The sequence below is a fragment of the Crassostrea angulata genome, chromosome 8, assembly GCF_025612915.1.
Source record: "Crassostrea angulata isolate pt1a10 chromosome 8, ASM2561291v2, whole genome shotgun sequence".
NCBI classification, from domain to species: domain Eukaryota; kingdom Metazoa; phylum Mollusca; class Bivalvia; order Ostreida; family Ostreidae; genus Magallana; species Magallana angulata.
The window spans coordinates 50,114,066-50,133,015 of NC_069118.1; the positions used below are offsets into that span (position 1 = coordinate 50,114,066).

The window sequence follows — 18,950 nt, forward strand, 5'->3', positions numbered from 1 at the left end:
TTTAGTCTGTCCACTGGGGATTGGGAGTTGTGTTTATGTAAAACATGTATTGTAACCATCTTTAGTTCATTAAAGAAAACATAGACATGCATGTCCTTGTTGCAAATGTGCAGATGGGGAAGTGGGTGGTGATTATCATATCTTTTATATTATATATTTTTCACTCCAGGATGGAGAATAATTAAATAAATATATGACATTCTTCGACTGGATTGGATATGGTACTCAGATGACCGTTACGGCCTGTAGTTTAAGGAGTGTCTTAAAGAATGAAATTAGGGTTTGTTTTTAATATTCGGAAGGAAATTTATATACTTGACTTTCTTGATATAATGACGACAAATAGATTTTCTTAAAATATAACATAAAATGGTGATTTTCGTTCTGTTAGAATTTACCTGTTGCTTTATTTGGAAAATATGAGCTGACGCTCCTAATTTGAAAATGCATTTGCTAGGTTTGTAATTTAGTAAACTTAAAAGTAGTTTAAACTGTTTAAATAAAAAAAATAATTGGTTTCTTTAAGGGTTGTTCTACCTCAAACGTGCATTGTATAAACTGTTATAACAATGTCACCAAATTACCTACAAGGACTCTCTTTCATCAGTTTTTACTTGGAACAATTGCGTTTATAAACACAATTGGTATAACAGGTTAAATGATACTTTGTATTTTAAGTAACCATGTAAAATAAATATATAGACTTTCCATTTTTTTCGGGATGAAAAAACAGTGTGTTTGAAGGAACACATACTCTAGGACTGTCTTTTGGCGATTTCATTGTTTCAAAATTTGAAATTTATTTTTAGCATTCCACTTTAAGTAGAATTTTGCAGAGTAAAAATTGAATCAACACCCTTGTTAAGATGAACTAAGTCATTTATTGAAAATGACGAAAATAGTAAACATAACTAAATTAAATGATAGGGATCAAATTCCAACTTGAAGCTTTTTCTACAATACAAAGATAAGCTATTCATACGCTAATCCCCTTATCATACATAAAAACAATATTTGTCAAACTATACACTACACATTACGTAACAGCAAAAAATGGCACATCAAAAATAAAATTGCCGTCAAACAATTACAAAATTATTTTTTCATGTTAAATACTGAAATCTGATTGGTTAATAGTCAGTTGATAATCCGTTCTATTACCCTCAGCGTAAGCAACACCCTTGGCAACGGGTAACACAACGAATTGTTACATGCACGTAAATTATGCGCGTATGGTTCGCCATAAAATTCACGTCATTTCTATATAAAAACAGAAAGTTTTCTTGTACTTAAGACATTCAGTATAATGAAATAAATAGTGCCTGTTTAGAATGGGAAGAGTTGAAAATAACACTCCTCGAAAGCCATTGTCAACCTCCGCTTCGCGTCGGTTGACAATGGTTTTCTCTGGGTGTCAATTTCAACTCTTACCCTCCCAAACAGGCACTATTTATATAATGTTATTCATACAAATAAATATGTCATGTAAGTAGAGTGAGTAAAGCTGGGGTAGAGGTGGGCGTGTCAGCAATATTGCTGCTTTCTATAACAAGTTAGAAGCGAATTTACCCTATGCTTACTGGTCAATTACAGACAACATCAAAACCTGAGACAATATTGCTAATTTTTGTTAGCTTTAAGAATACAAAGTGTAAAGAATCAATCTTGGAAAATTTAATAGTCAAAAGGATGACCGCAAGATATGAGAAATAACATAACTTGCACCTGACACCTGTAAGCCCGTCGTTAAGGAAAATACCAAATATTTGATTTAACTTACTTATGAAAGTTAATACAAGTGCAGCATTCAACACCTAAAGGCTTTTATAAAAAATATTTTTGTTTCTTTTTTCTAATGAAGGTTGGAAACGTAAAAGCCATTTTAGGAATAAAGGAATTAAAGCAACACAAAGGTATTCTTAGAGAACATTTACACTCTTTTCCAAACGAATTAGGTATTAATTAATAAACTGAATTGTAACGGGAAGCCGTAAGTTGTGAGTATAAACTGTAACATTTGAACAAAAACTATATATACATATCACTGTGTGTTTTTTACGCCACATAACGTCATAATTAAACATTACGTAGCTTTAGGCGAATAATTGACGTCGAATGAAAAAGTAACTAAATAATTCAGTTTAAAAATGTAGAGTTATAGATGTAAATCATTTAGTGCTCTTTCAATGTTTTTTCATAAATTGATATAAATATATCAGAAAATGAAATGCTTGTTTGCTAATCTTCAAGTTAATATTTTCATCCATAACGTTGTTGAAGTCTTGTAGTGAATATGATGCACGGCTCACAATTATAATGTTTACAGATAATATTGAAGTTTAAGAAATGTCGTGATTAAACATGTGATAAAAAGAATTTCATGATTTGCTAAAATATTTATGATTTTTATTCAGATCAATGTGTATTTTCTACCCCTCGCCAAGGCTTTGGGATAGAAAACACAAAATTCGCAAGATAAAAAAAATCATATACCATTCCAAATCTTGAGATATTCTCTATATATTCTTACAATCATTTGCTAAAATATTATGATAATCACCAGTTGTTGCCAATAGATTAAACAGTCATATCAAAATGCAAGAAATTAAGACCAGAACATTGTTTTCAATTTTTTTCTTGATATAAACGTTTAATTATATTTCAGATTTGCTTTTGTTAAACCAAAACGTGGAATCATTCGAATCAATTTTAGATGAGATAAATTTTAAGTTTAATTGGAATTTTGTAACATTTCTAATAATTAGCTTTATTTTTCACTTTGTACTTTGTTAAAATTTTCCGTCAAGGAGATTGCAATCCTTCCGTTCGAATATTTCATGTCTATATTTTACGGTATTGGATTCAACTAACTAAAATACCCGAATGCTATGGTAAGTTGTTTCGTTTAATTATATATTTTGATGTTCACATACTTGTAGATATCCAACATTTGCAATGATATTGAGAATATCGTACACAAAACAACTATATTAATTTTCACCCTTAAATAGTTGTGATTTAGATTATTCAACATTGCAACAGACTTGAGTTGATGTATATTATTCGAAACTCACATTACCAGCTTACCATAATGAGAAATACTACGATAGTAGCTATTTCAACATCATTTATAATTTTTTTTTCTAATAAAATTATCATTTTTACCGGCTAATAGTTATATATATACATAAGTTTGATATATATATATATATATATATATATATATATATATATATATATATATATATATATATATATATATATATATATATATATATATTCATTCGAGAGAATTTGAGTATTGTGTCTGTTAAAACCTATTTTCTATAACTTTTACCAAGTATTTATCAGTTTTATCTATCTTTCTATCTCTCTATCTATCTAAATACATGGATGGCAATACTACATCGGGTTTTGAAGATGAGGGAGAGAGGAAGAGAAGAGAAACAGAGAGAGATATAATATATGATTGGTGTTTTTTACTGTTCCTTTAGAAGTTTTTAACTGGGTTATATTAGAAATCATTGTTAAGTATCGTTGGAAGTAATATATTTCTCATTGTGCCATTGGTTTGACTGTCTTGAATGTTGTTTCCTGTACAGATGTTGACGTAAGTTCACATTTTTTACATAATATTGACAATCAACCTTAAAATCCACATAATTTTAACATCAATTTAACATAAAAAATCTTCAATTTTGTTTTGGATTCAAGGTGTTTACTATAAAACGAAATGCCTTTGATTATGTACATTTCTTAACATAATACAGAATTGACTTTTACCATCGATTTGTTTTTCATTATATTGGTGATGAAGGCCATGTAGGAGATCTTCATGAGTTTCTACAGAAAGGGAGATAAATCCATCAACTCCCACACCCCTGGGACCATGCACCGTCACGCCAGCGCCCTCGGTGGCTGAAGTCTAGTGCTCTTTATAGCTCCATCGTTTCTAATGATAAAGCTGTTAAAAAAGTAAGCAAGCCTGTTTACTTTTAAAATATTCATTCCAGTGTATTCATCAATCAAGTGTGGGTAAGATTATAAAATTCACACGATTTTTTTTACGGCAGGTAAACAACAGTCGTTTAATTATAATAGGGCAAACATGTAACTTTGAACTTTATTATTATAGACTTCTTGAACACATGCCCGAAACTAATGAATTTTTGCCCTTCTTTACCACTTAGCCAAAGAAGAAGATGAGGTAATGAAAACCAAAGCATCTGTGTACCGAATCTCAAAGGTATGGTTATCTAAAAGCTTGAACATGTGTCAACCAACATCTGGAGGTAGTTGTGTACCAAATCTTAAAGGAAGTGGTTATCTAAAAGATTAAACAGGTGTCTACCAATATCTAAAGGTAAGTTGTGTAACGAATCTCAAATGTAGAGTTATCTAAAAGCTAAAACAGAGGCGTGTTCAACAGAGCGAGCGCTCGCCAAATTTTGTGTTGCGGTTATATGGAGTTTTGGCTAGTGCTCGCTCTGTTGAATACTCCCCTGGTTTTCACCAACATCACAGGTAAGTTGTGCACTAACTCACCGGTTGAGCTACCTTTCGCAGGCATTTACTACCATTTGTAGGTATGGTACAAGTAAGGGTGCCTTTTTTAGGCGCATACCAATATGTTTGTTCAGGCCTATGTAGATTTGTCATTTGTTTTACTCTAACACGATTTATTTTTGTGTGTTTTTTTTATTTCATCAGAGTTAGAACCGCAATGCATCGATCTTATAAACTGTTGGTTCGTTTTGTAGGATAATTTTGTAGTTCGAGAAGTGTTTGGACTAGGGGCACACATACCTGTCGGAGCAAAAACTGCTCAGAAGATAACCAAAAGGGAGAGGGTGAGTAAGGACAGTGCGGCTTTGTTATTGCACTTCAACACTCACTTCAACACAGAAACGAAGATTTCCAAAGGAAAAGAAAATCAAAATATGTTAAATGCACACATTTTTTAGCATAGTTTGCAAGGCAAAATTTGATAAAAATTACATTTTTTATCTCATTTGATTGACTGAAAGGGGTTGTTGTTGCAAGATTTGCAAAGGGGAATAGCTCTTCTTTTTTTAAATTGAAGTTATTTTTTTTTCAATGCGGTGATAGAATAATCAGTGCAGCATTTCGTGATCTAAATTTGGGGTGCTTGAGACCCAAAATATTTTTGTTTTTAGGCCTAAGTGATTTTAAAATCTTTATAAATATTAAAATTTGAATGTAAATAATCTTGGTTAAATAATTTGTATGCGTTAATTTGTTCTCTCTAGAGACCCATTCCAATGCTGCTGCTTTCAAACCCTTAACCAAAGCCCAATCCAAGCACTGCGATAAACGCTCCGTCATGATGAACGGGGATTGACAGGACGCCACCAAGCACCGCGATAAACGCTCCGTCATGATGAACGGGGATTAACAGGGTGACGTTACTAGGTGACCTCCGCATTTACTGGATGACCTCTACAAGAAGGATAAAACCTCCAGCTTCATAAACCTCTCTCAAGATGTACTACTATTATCTGTGATTTTGTCATCACTGATGTCACTGATGATGTCATCATCAATTTATGATGTAAAAGTGTAATAGTGTAAATTTGATTTTAATGTAAAATATATGTATTAGATGTATGCTGATTTTTTTTAATTTTAAATGTATGAACTGTGCTATTTTGTTTGATTTTTTTTCCATCTGCAAAGTGTAGAACCTGGTATTTAAATTATTGATATCATTTTCATTGTTTATGGTTCAGCATTGGCTATGGGTATGACACCATATATTTTCTTTGTTATCCTATGATCTGAGTTATAGAATGTCTCAGGCAATTGTTTGTTCATTTGTTGATTTTTTATGGTCCCCATGACATCTTTTTTCTTCGCTTTTAGTAAAGTACATGTACAAAAATGTACATTTAGGTGAAACACATGTTTATTAGTTTTGTTTTTGCCACAATTGTACTTGAATGAAAAACAAATGCTAATGGTATCTTGACTTTGAATGCGAAAGGTCTTATTAGAACATATTTTTTTAAAATCTGCAGTATAAGTACATATTTTTTTGACAGAAAAGCAACTTTGTTCAAATCATCATAAAATATGATTTATTTTGGAAATAAAAATGATTATTATGATAATTCATCATTTTTTATGTTGTCACTTTGTTTGAGAAAATTGATTAATGAACTAATTTTTGCATGTGTTGTCTTCACTGCCATTCATACAATAAAAATTGACCCCATCCCATCTATATAGTTTAATTGATTTCAACACTCAGGTAAAGAGTTTTCAAATAAAAAAAATTTGTTTATTTTGTAAATTAAGGTTCATGTTACTATTATTGTTATTCTTATAATATACAATATGGAAATTTTCAAGGACGAAATTCAAGTTGTACCATGTTGGACAAAACAAAACCCAAAAACATTTGTGATTGATAAATAAAAATTACTGAGTCAAGGAAATACATGTAAATGGTTGTTCATTTTTAAAAAATATTATTCATGTATTTATGATTTAAAACAAAGTTATTGTACATTCAGTCCAAAGTCATATTTATCTATCTGTAAAAGCGGGTCATATTTGTCATTCTTATGGTTGCAAGTCAGGCTAAATAATTCAGTACTATGAAAGAATTAAAACACTCTTAAAACATTTTTATTTGATAGATATCTATTTGAATGTTGAAGTCGATATTTTGTTTGACTGCCTTACAGTAAAAAATAAATATATACATTCTGAAGAAAATAATGTGAATTTTTTTAAATATAGAAGGGACCGTGAAAGAAGAACACTTGGGAGATAGATAATTTTTGTTAATCTGTGATAGGCATGTGCATCTTTTCTAAAAAAAAAAAATCAAAAAGTGTTGGATTTAAATGAGATTAATGGAGCAGTATAGCAGTAACCAGTTCAACTGGTCTATACTTACGAGGGATCCATTGTCGTGGCCATTATAGTTTTTGGTCGCCGCCATTTTTAGACCATGTCGATCTCCTTTAGAAGAAGGGTATATATAATATGATATATAAAAGTAACCAAATGTATAGATTTTTTATTATCAAATAACATTAAATTGTAAGTAGATCTGATGGTTAATTTGTTGACTATCTAACCTAAAGAAAAGTGAAATTTCATTTCACCAAGGATGCATATTCTAATGTTACAATGTAGTTAACAAGCCTATGACAGTGCTCAGGATTAAAAAATACATCACTTCTTTAAAACTATTATGCTCTACACTTAGATTAGTTTTTCCGAGCATTCCAGTTTACGTTAAAGGAGAGATCACTCGTGTTGTTAACATTATATTTATAAGTGAGCGAAGCGTCTTATCTTTTATGAAAAGCAAACAACCAAAGCGAAAACAACATTTAAAGAAAGAGAGGGAGGAAAAAAAAGAAACTTAAAAGATTACTTTTTTGGAAAGACATTTAAGATAGCAGTTACTAAATGAAGGCATTTTTTCGTTATCAAAGTAAAGAAAATCTACAACAAGAAACTTTTTGATTTATTTAGTTTATGAGATGGTATGGGACACCTTCGGGCATTATTGGATTGGATAACGCTCCGACCAAAATTAAACCTCATATTACTCAACGAAAGATTTGGCACCCCAAATATACGTCATTTGAAGTTGTGGGTTATATAGTACAAAATCGATACATAGTGTTATCACAGGCTAAGGCACTGGAAAATGTAAATACTTTCACTGGTTTAGAATTTTTAATATTTTACAATATTCAACAAAAAAATATGTTTTTAATACTTTAGAAAGATAAATCATTAAAAATTACAGCGGAATTCGAACTCATGAGTTACAGATTTGTAGGTAACGCTGTAACCCGTTGCGCTACGCTGTTAGGTACACTTTAAGGAAAGAAGTTTTAGGGGAAAAAGAAAAATTAAATTTACTGTATATCTCGATCGAAAGTACGTCACCGTATTGAGTTATCCCATACCACTTTAAGAAAATTTTTGATGAACTATTTCTTTTATTTTTTTAGGGGGAGGGGTTAGTAACTGCACCTGATGTGACAAATGTGATGGAACGTTTTCAAACTGATATACTTCAATGTTGTAAGTGAAAAAAAAAAAGTAGATTTATAGGTGGAAAATAATAAAATCTACAAATTTTTCGCGATCTTATTTTTACACTGTCGTATATAGAAATCCGTTTTTAGAAACACGTTTACGCCCAAATATAAGTAGAGATGACTTCCTGGATCGTCACTTATCTTATAGATCTTAAGTGGGTAAAGGTCACCGACATATTGTGGAGCTACATTCTTTCGAAATCAACAATATCACATAGCAAAACCTTGTAAAAAAAATCATTCTAAATCTTGATGTCAATGACATCACAGCGCGGTAGATTTAAGAGACGGCTACTGAATTGCAAGCGAAGATTTACTATTTTTAGGTCTCTGATAATTTTGAAAATGCATTTTATGGCCAAATATTGAACCATTCACAACGTTTAAGTGTCAATTTCAGTCTTGTCAGTTTCAGCCGCTGTAGATTTCGACATTTTAAATAAACGGGGCGTGTAAATTGCAGTCTTACTGTTGTTTAGAGCCATGAATTAGAACCATTTTAACAAGAACTTGGACTTTGGGTAGTTGTTTCAAACTGCATTGTGACGTAGGCCTGTCTATTTCATTGCTGGCATTACAGCTATGGCCCTTTGAAATCAACTAGATTTGTCTAGCCTTTGAGCTAAGGCTACGCAATCGGTATGTATTTCGCTTGAAACCAGCGTCATTTTAACTTGTTGTGACGCAAGAAATGGATGGTTACATCCTACTGAAAGTCCAAGGCCGTGTTAAGATGGTTCTAACTGTAAGTGTCCGTAAGAAATAGAGTAGATAATACGTGGTAGATGTAAATATTATACCTTAAGGTACCTCACAACATCAATACTTATACTTTTTTAGATTTCGTATATATGGTGTTTAAAGCATCGACTGGTGAACCACAGAACATGAGTTCGAATACGCCCAGGCATTTTGTCCATATTAAATGAATTAGATTTTTGAACATCATAGTTTTTATCGAAAATGCATGTTTTTCGCCCATTTGACAAACTTACTTCTTTTTCATTATACTATCTATAATAATCAAGTAATATCCTGCTGATTTGAGAAATTATTTCAAGGCGTACTGAGCCATCTTAATATGAAAAATAATGAAACACTAAATATGATTTAAAGATGACGTTATTTCAATTTATATAATTATCTGATATTTCAGGATCTTCTACCACTTAGAGTGATTGTAATTGTTCGTGGCTTAAATTTACTATCCCATCTTTCTTTAAGTAACACTTGGTGAAGTTTGAATTGATGTATGTAAGGGGTAAGTACATCTTACTTTTCATTGGAGTGACTTTTTGTTAATGAAATCTTTACCGTTGTGATAATGCATATCATTTTTTAAAAATGAGCCCAGGATCTTTCAAATTTTAAACTCTCTAAAATGTTGAATCATTAGTTCCCTCTCATTGAATCTGAAGCTCCACACCGCGAGTTGAAATATTTTTGTTGAATCAGAGGGTCAAACTAGAGATGAGAGATTTTGCGAAAGAAGATGGGTGAATATGGGATAGATAAGATACTATAAAATTAAAATATGAACAAATCTCATAATTTCTTTCTAAATTATTGAAAACAATGAATATTTACCATTACATCGATTTATAACCCTTAAATATGTTAAATATTTAGAATAGGTTGATTTAAACTGGCGTATGTGTGTCAAAACCTTAAAAAAGTGTCAGTTTTAGAACTTCAATGCCTTTTCTTTATAGAGTGGGTCTGGGCTCCATATTTTTGCCATAGTCTATATATTAGGTTTAAAGGAAATCAGACCGATTTCAATCAACAAAAACGTGGAGAGATGACCCACTATACCTTAAAATGTCATTTTGTATCCCAACAGTTTAACGTTTTAGAGAGTTTTTACTACAAGTCAGTAAATTCGTGGTTGAAGTTGCATTTAGCATTTCACAAAGACGTTTGTTGTGACTGAAATGGCTCAGTGGTTAGAGCACCAGAAATTAGTTAACTTTATAGAGCTAGGGTTTTAGGTTGTGGGTTCGATACCACCAAAACTTTAAAAAAAAATTCTTATCGTTTGTTAAAATAATCAAAACTGAATATAGTTAGAAATTATGCTTTTGTAAACTTGTAATATAACATCATCTAGTATATTTGGTTGAAAAAAAAATAATTTGAAATTGTTTTTCACGATAAAACCAAATGGGCATCTGCGCTATCTTGTTCCATAAGAGTTTAAGTTACTGTTTACAGTTATGTAGCACGGATATTTTGTTTCTGTAGAGAGCTTTTTTTTATAGTTAAAATTTGTATTCAACACTAAACGTGATTGGAGGATGACATTATCCTTTAATAGACGGACAGAACACTCCAGAAAAATGACTAGTGGCATCCACAAGACGTATAATGCATGCCAATTTTTTTTTTTGGGGGGGGGGGTGAAATATTAATTTGTTTTAAATTTACATAAAACAATTATTCAAAATAAATATTTGGCTTTCCTTTTCTGGTCCCGCGCATGCTAATTTAAAAACAATTCTTAGAATAAATAACAAATGAAACGATGTTTCAATTTTTGATTAGTAGTAAATTTTATTTTTAACTCAAAACCAACACAAATCAGCCGACGGCAGGGTAGTTGTACTAAATAGTGAACATAAAAACGAAACTATTACACTTATTGACCTGTATGCTCAAAATACTGAAAACGATATAGTAAGCTTTGTTAAAAAGGTATCAAAATAGATATCAATGTACTGTTTGAATGAAAATAATATAATTCTTGTTGGTGACTTTAATTGCTCAATGTCAAAGGAAAACGACAAAACTTTAAACGGTTTAAAAAAATTTACAATATCGTTTTGAACTACTTGATTTGTGGCATAAAATAAAACCAAAACATAATTGGTTCACCTGGTGTGATGGCAACAACTATGCTAAAAGTAAAATAGACTATATATTTTTGACGCAAAACGGAAGACCTTATAGTGTCGTACTGTTTCTTATTCTTTTTTTCCGAACAAAATTTGTGCACGCGATTTCTCGGAAACCATTCGACCGATTTAAACCATCTATTCAGAGTTGATTGAAAGTGATCTGAATTTATTTTTTGTTTACATTATTTTTGCCGTAGTCATGCACCTACGATTTATCGTTGATTTGTAGCTTTTACGACCCACGCATCTTCTTGAGCATTCAGACTTTGTAGGATTATAGAGCTATACTTGTACATGTCTTTAAACTATTTTGTTTTGTTCTTCATAACTTCCGGTCGTCACCGGAAGCACTTCAATTTTTTTTTTTTTTTTGCATTTACTTTATTTTATGTAGAACTGAAATATAAGTATAAGTCCATACATATGTCATCTATCCGATGTAAAATAAACCAACAAATCTATTTCCCGTGAGATATCTCAAATATCCCATTAAATAAATGTTTTACCCACGAGATCTCAGAAAGTCAAGTGATCAATACACGAATCTTATATAGATGATAGACATTTGATTGAAAATGCGTTTACCGCTTTCATCTGTCAACCGTCACTTCCGGTCCTCACCGGAAGGGTTCAAACAAATCAGCTGTTTGAATGTTCAACTATTTTTCTTTGACAATTTTAGTATAAGTTATTAACAATAAAGTGCAGTTGTAAAATATTCAAGAAATACTAACTTTTATTTTCACTGAGCATTTCCGTTTGTCTATTTCCATTCAAGAGACAAAAAAAAAAACCAATGACTCCACGAGATCACTAAAACGGTGACGATGGAACAACTAGACTTTGTTGGATAATAGCCCTAAGTATGTATCAGTGTTTACATTATTTTGTTTGATTCGTCGTAATTTCCGGTCGCCACCGAAAGCACTTAAAAATGTTTTCCTTATTTTTTTTTATATTTTACATTGGAATGATCGAATATATATAAGTACATATTCTTATATATGTTAACTATACAATATTAAATATTATTCTGTCCCTAAATTATCTGAAAATGAAAGAAAATCAATTGAAGGATATATAACATATAAGGAAGCTTCTTCGGTTTTAAATAGTATGTCAAACAATAAAAGTCCAGGCAGTGATGGGTTCACAGTTGAATTTTTAAAAATGTTTTTGAATAAAATAGGCTCCTTTGTTGTTAGATCTTTAAATTATGGATATAAAGTAGGAGAATTATCATCTACTCAGAAACAAGGAATTATAACTTGTATACCCAAGGAGGGAAAGAGTAAATTCTCCCTTGGTAACCGGAGACCTATCTCATTGCTCAATGTTATATACAAAATTGGGTCAGGTTGTATAGCAAGCAGGATAAAAACTGTTCTAAATAAAATTATCTGTAATGACCAAACTGGCTTCATCTCTGGAAGATATATAGGGGAAAATATTAGATTGATTTATGATCTGATGAACTATACAGAAAATAATTATATTCCAGGGGCATTAGTTATGATTGATTTTGAGAAAGCATTTGATTCTGTTGCTTGGGAATTTATACAAAATACACTCAATTATTCTAATTTTGGCCCATTTATCTGTAACTGGATTAAAACTTTTCAATGTAATGTTATGTCCTGTGTGTCCCAGGCAGGCATTTTATCAAACTTTTTAAAAATATTGTCAATTAAAATAAAAAATAATGAAGATATTACAGGAATCAAAATTAATAACACCCAATATTTAATATTACAATATGCAGATGATACATCAATAATCCTTGATGGAACTGAGAAATCATTAAGGGCAACCATGAAAGAAATAGATGACTATTATAAATTATCTGGTCTTAAAATAAACCAAGAAAAAATTCAGATTGTGTGGATAGGAAGTAAAAAATATTCTGAAGAAAAAATCTGTTCAGAAATGAATTTTCAATGGACAACTCAATTCAAACTTTTGGGCATATATTATGATGTAGATTTAGATAAAATTGTAAAACCTAATTATGACAAGAAACTTGTTAGGATAAAATCTGTAATCGAACAATGGAGCAAACGACACTTGACTCCAATTGGAAGGATAACACTGGTTAAGTCTCTTTTAATTTCACAATTAAACCACTTATTTATAGCCTTGAATTGAATTGAACATATTTTATTGAATAAATCAAAAGGATAAGACACAAGTTCTAAAACTTAGATAGTCCTCTCCTAGTAATGAAATATTATAAATATTGCCATACATTAAATATATTGAAATATTGAATACACATAAATATACATGGATAAACATAATATACATGAATAAACAATCTACTGCATATATAATATCACCTTATAAATTCAAACATTTTTTGAAAAACGACCACATTCACTCAAAAAAATTTGTACTGTCTTGAAAATTTCAGTGTTTTGTATATTTGTCAACGAATCATCCCCCCATAATAATAAATGTGCATCTATAATGTGTACGTAACTTAATGTCAATAGCTTATTCATTAGAGAATTCCGAGCTCTTGTATACTTTTTACAGACAAAAAACAAATGGTATGCATCTTCTGATAAACCACACGAACAGTTTGGACTGGCTATTAAGTTACAGCGGAATAAGTCAGAATTTAAAATACAGTTGTGTCTCAAACGTGTATGTGTTATGTTTGAAAATCTTTTTCCAAATGAAAGATGTTTCTCTGGCTTTACCGTATCATTGTATAAACATTTTTTGAATATTTTAATAGAGGTTGCCTCCTTTGTATTAAGACTTAGGGCATTCCATCTTCTGACAGTATCAGGAATAAATGATTTATTAAATAGTTCTAATCTAAATTTTGGAACAGAATAATCAAGAGAGTTTCTAGTTGTGTACCTTGAAACACTGCCTCTTGTATATGGTACAATGTTTTGTATGTAAGTAGGTACTAAGTTATTGTGCATTTTGTACATAGTTATTAATTTAGCTCTATTTCTTCTGTGTTCCAAAGGTTCCCAACCTGTTTCAAAATAAATTGAGTTTCTTGAAGCAAAACTTGTGAGCCCAGTTACTATTCTTGCGGCATTTAATTGAACCTTTTCCAATTTTTCTATGTCCATCTGTGTGCAACCAGCCCAAACTTCGGCAGCATATTCCAATTGTGGTCTAATAAAAGATACATACATTTGTGATAGAATATCCCTTGAAACAGAAAGCCTTACCAAACCCTCAGAGTAAAACATTAAAAGAATTAAACAATATTCTATTCAATTTTATTTGGAACTCAAAATGTGATAAAATTAAAAGACAAGTATGTACTCAGAAGTATGAACATGGTGGGTTAAGGATGGTTGATATAAATTCCTATATTAAAGGATTAAAGTCTACTTGGATTAGGAGATTAATTAAGGATAATAATTCAAAATGGAAAACACTGCTGGAGAATTCTATTAATTTAGAAAAGCTATCAAATACAGGTTCAGATTATATTATGCAAATGCAAGAATCGTTAAAAATGTAAAATCATGGCAGGATTATTGTTGCCAGCCATTGTGGAACAGTAATAAATTTAAGATAGGAAATCAGTCTTTTTTTTTTTTTATAAATCATGGTATGCTAAAGGAGTAAGATGTGTAATTGACTTGTTTGATGAAAATGAAAACTTTTTAGATTTTGAAATGTTGAAAAGAAAATTTAATATTCAAATGAATTATTTAACATATATGGGAGTAAGACAAGCTGTACTTTCAGATCTAATGAAATACAACTTCATTAGAAATGAAGTTTTCAAACCTTTTATACCATTTAATATTAAAACCTTTGTATTAACAAAAAAAGGTTCAAAGCCAATGTATGATATATTAAATCAGACAAATGTAACACCAGTGGGAAAAGAAAAATGGGGTAGACATTTGGTTTTTACAGAAAAACAATGGGTTTCAATATTTCATTAACCTTTTATTATTACCTCAGACTCTAAATTTCAATGGTTGCAGTACAGAATAAACCATTATATATTAACTACAAACAGTTTTATGTATAAAATTGGTAAAGTGGATACTAATCTATGTACCGTTTGTGAAGATGCTGAGGAAACAATATATCACTTATTATGGGAATGTCCAAGGGTACAACATTTATTAGCAGAATTTGTTAGAGTTTGCAACTCTAAAGGAATTAGAATAGTCCTTGATAATAAAACTTTTATTTTTTGTGTCTTAGATGATGTGAAGTCAAAAGCGTTCAATATTGTACTCATCCATATACAGAAGTAGATGCCAGAAAAACCAATTAACAGTAAATGCCCTTATGAATGATTTAAAACAGTTATATAAAGTATTCCAATTCTGTGCAAAAGAAAGAAGTGAAATGGATAAGTTCAATACAGACTGGGAAATTTGGACCCCTGTGATTAACTCACTCTAGAGTGCTCTCTCTCTCTCTCCCCATTCTCTCTCTCTCTCTCTCTCTCTCTCTCTCTCTCTCTCTCTCTCTCTCTCTCTCTCTCTCTCTCTCAATAAAAAAGGTGCTCAATATGTATTTTGTTTTTTCTCTCTTAGTAAACGTTCATTATATATGCATTATTGATGTAATTGTTTTCGTTGCTTTCTTAAACATACTTTGTGTCCTTGAAAATTTGTGATGTATGTACGTGATGTATGTAAAAGCAGTTGGCTTATTAATAAACATTTCATCAAAAAAAAAAAAAACCAAAAAAAAAAAACAAAGCAAAAAAAAAACTAAACAATATTAAATAAGCGAACATATTCTATTTTCGGTGAGATATATCAAATATCTTAGGTACATATTCTTTTTACAAATTTGATACCCGCGAGATTTCAGTCACTGTAAGTGATTGAGACACGACACTTTTATGAATGATAGACAATTGATTGAAGATGTGTTTAAGGGTTTTATTTTGGCAACTTCCGGTACTCACCGGAAGGGTTCAAACTATTCATGTCTTTAACATGTTTAACAGATTTTCTTAGGTGTTTCATCCTTCATAATAAACAGTGATGTACACTAGGTAAATGTACAAGAACTACCAGCTTTTATTTTCATAAATCACATTCGTTCATCTGTTTCCGGTCTCGAGAAAAAGAAAAACCAAGTTTCACCAGGACCTCAGATTTGGCAGAGATTATCGATATTTCATCGTAGCACATAAAACAAATCGGACGGAAGACCTACTTGGAAGTTTCTCGCGAACGAAATTAAATTTATCAAAAACTGAATGTATACTTTTAAGAGGAACTGAAAAATATGCTTAAAGAACAAACTTTCATACAAAATACCAATATATATAGGACCACTGTAAAATGTCGAGGGATCCACATTGGGCGCAACAATGAAGAATGTAATTAAAAAAACTGGTAATGCAAAAAAATCCTAGATTCTTGGCGAATACGAAAATTGACGATCTTTGGGAAATGTCAAATAATCAACTCTCTAATTGTCTATAAACTTTTATATGTAGTAAAAATACTTAAATATCCGGAACAAGATATTATCAAGCAAATAATTAGAAGTATTTTATTGTTTCTCTGGGGAAACAGAGAAAGCACATGTCCGGGGGGGGTGGGGGGTGGTATCACCGACTTTTAATTAAAAATCAAAGCTATTATAGCAGCATGGGTTTCAAAGCTTATACAATCTGACAATTTTTTAAACAATTAATAAACTCTTGCATTGGAAGATATAATTTAGACCTATCCTATTTATTGATTAGCAATGTAACAAAGACAGAAGACCTAAACATAAAATACCTTCTAAAATTTCTATATAGAAGTGATATGAACCAATAATGAGTGCAACAATAATTTAAAGAAAAACTTCAAATTCAAAATAAATTCAAAATATATGGTTTAATAAAAACATAACTTATAAAGGAAAACCTCTGTTTTTCCAGCATTGACTGAGAGTAAATTGACTGTAAATGGTGTTATTTTCATTTATGCAAATGGATTTATAACAATACAGAAAATTAAGAACACGCTTAAAACTACAAACAACTATCTGTGTGAGTACAGTCAAAACTGTCAAAAGTGCCCTTCAAAAATATGCTTCATAAACAAACCTACGAGATTCAGCAAAAGGAAGACATTTAAAATTTGTATTTAATTTTCAAGGCCATATTAAGTGAATCGAAGGGCAAAATTCAATCTTCTTTTTTAGTATCTCACTTCAACAAAACTCTAAAAAATAAAAACACACCCTAAATGGAAAGTTTGTGGGCAAATACTTTTTTACTTGATGACTTTTCTGTGTTGGAAAATATCTATACAGAAAAAATAAAGAAAACTATTGCATAACCTTTTAACATTTAACAATATGTAAGCAAATGGAAAACAGATTTAGACAAAAATTGTATCAATTGTCATAGGGAAGAAGATTTTAAACATCTTATCTTTGATTGTTGTATTTTTCAACTAAAAGGGAAAAAATATCTGGGGCCCGTTTCTCAAAAAGGCCTACGTCCAGGCGTAAGCTTAGTCCGGACTAAATCAAGGACTAAACCTCAAAACCAGACTAAGTTGCGTTTCACAAAAAGGCGGAAACTTAATCGGGACTACATTTGGGTTTAAATATACGCCTGCTAATAGGTAGGCGTAAGTCCTTAGTCTGTGCACAAAAATGGCGAGTGTTTTGTTTCTAAGGCAAAATAAACAGAGAATTTTAACTTTAGGTTTGTTTTTCGTGTTATTAAGGAAAACATTCACATTTGTTAAAATATTTGTACATGTACATATGTACGTATAACTAAAAAAATACCTATTGTTCGATAACTGTTCCTATTTCTAAATGAATTAAGATTAAATCAATTTGATAAATAATGAGTTTAACTTATTAAACGTATGTTATATACATTACTACTCGTTAATGAAATTTACCTACTAAAGTATAAAGAATTAAAGATGGATATACCCCGATAAATGAAATAACAACAATAATTAAAAAGATTCTAATAATTCTAAATTAAACATGTATTTCCCAACAAGATAGATGTATATTATATAAGTACGAATAGATTATTGATTTTTAAATCAATACTCAGTAAGCATAGACTCGAATTTAATGTTTCTTATCAAATTTTAACATATGAAACGAAACTGATTTCAAAATATTGAAATACTCCTCAAAACGTTTACAGTTGTAATTTATCCTTGTGTGTGGTTGTATGTTCCTTACCTATGTTATTTACAATTTTTGTAAGCGTATGCATTCTCATTTCTTACAATACTCCTATTATCTTTACAAAACCGTATGAAAGCTACCTGATATTTTGAATGTTTATGAACTCGCATTTAGATACAATTAATTTTTTTTATGTTGAAATATTTAAAAATATGTTTTAGAATGCAGAGTGTGTATAAAATTTTAGATCTATTGTCAAGCGTTTGTTAAGGATCTTGAAGATTCTTAAATTTCACATGCACGCCTCCTTGAATTTTCGGAAATTAAATTCATTAATCTTATAAATGCTAGTGATCAATTGCGTTGTTATTGAACATCGATTTAATTCTTTAAAAATAGGTACTCAGCTATGTTAAGGGCGTCCTTAAAAAAATAGCGATATTTATCACATGAAATGTTAGCCTTTGAACAATCTTGGTATTCTATTCCCAAAAATTGTTAAACAAAGTGATATTTTATCGATTATACAAATTAAATAATTTGTTATCGCATGAGCAATTTTTGAGTCTCTTGGGAATACCCTGTCACGTGATACTGCTAAAAATAGATGAACCAGGAATAATACGAAAAAATGCAAAGTGCAAGGGCATAAGATAAACAAATATCGTTATTTCTGTTTCTAACTTGTAAAATGAACCTTCAAAATTTCGAAAAGTGCTGGGAGCTTAAAATATTCAAGTAAGAACAATTATTAGATTCAATGTAAACAGTGTATGAACAGCAATTTACAGGGATTTCCCGCAATTAACGCTTATTTATATCAAATGCGTAGCTATTTCATACAGCTCCCAGC

General features: G+C 30.7%; 1 protein-coding gene and 1 long non-coding RNA gene across 2 annotated transcripts in view; both read left to right on the forward strand.

Annotated features, from left to right (window-relative positions):
* LOC128161057 (hepatocyte growth factor receptor-like) overlaps positions 1–1,982 on the forward strand; it is a 35,316-nt gene extending 33,334 nt beyond the window's left edge. Inside the window, exon 13 of the mRNA XM_052824308.1 lies at positions 1,862–1,982. Within this exon, the coding sequence (XP_052680268.1) occupies positions 1,862–1,966 (105 nt within the window). The 3' untranslated portion in view covers positions 1,967–1,982. The remainder of the gene's footprint in view (positions 1–1,861) is intronic.
* Positions 1,983–3,436: 1,454 nt separating this feature from the next.
* LOC128160199 (uncharacterized) lies at positions 3,437–6,731 on the forward strand. Its single transcript, XR_008240255.1, has 4 exons — positions 3,437–3,975; positions 4,191–4,246; positions 4,761–4,850; positions 5,271–6,731. It is a non-coding gene; the product is annotated as an uncharacterized LOC128160199 (long non-coding RNA).
* The last annotated feature ends 12,219 nt before the right edge of the window (positions 6,732–18,950 follow it).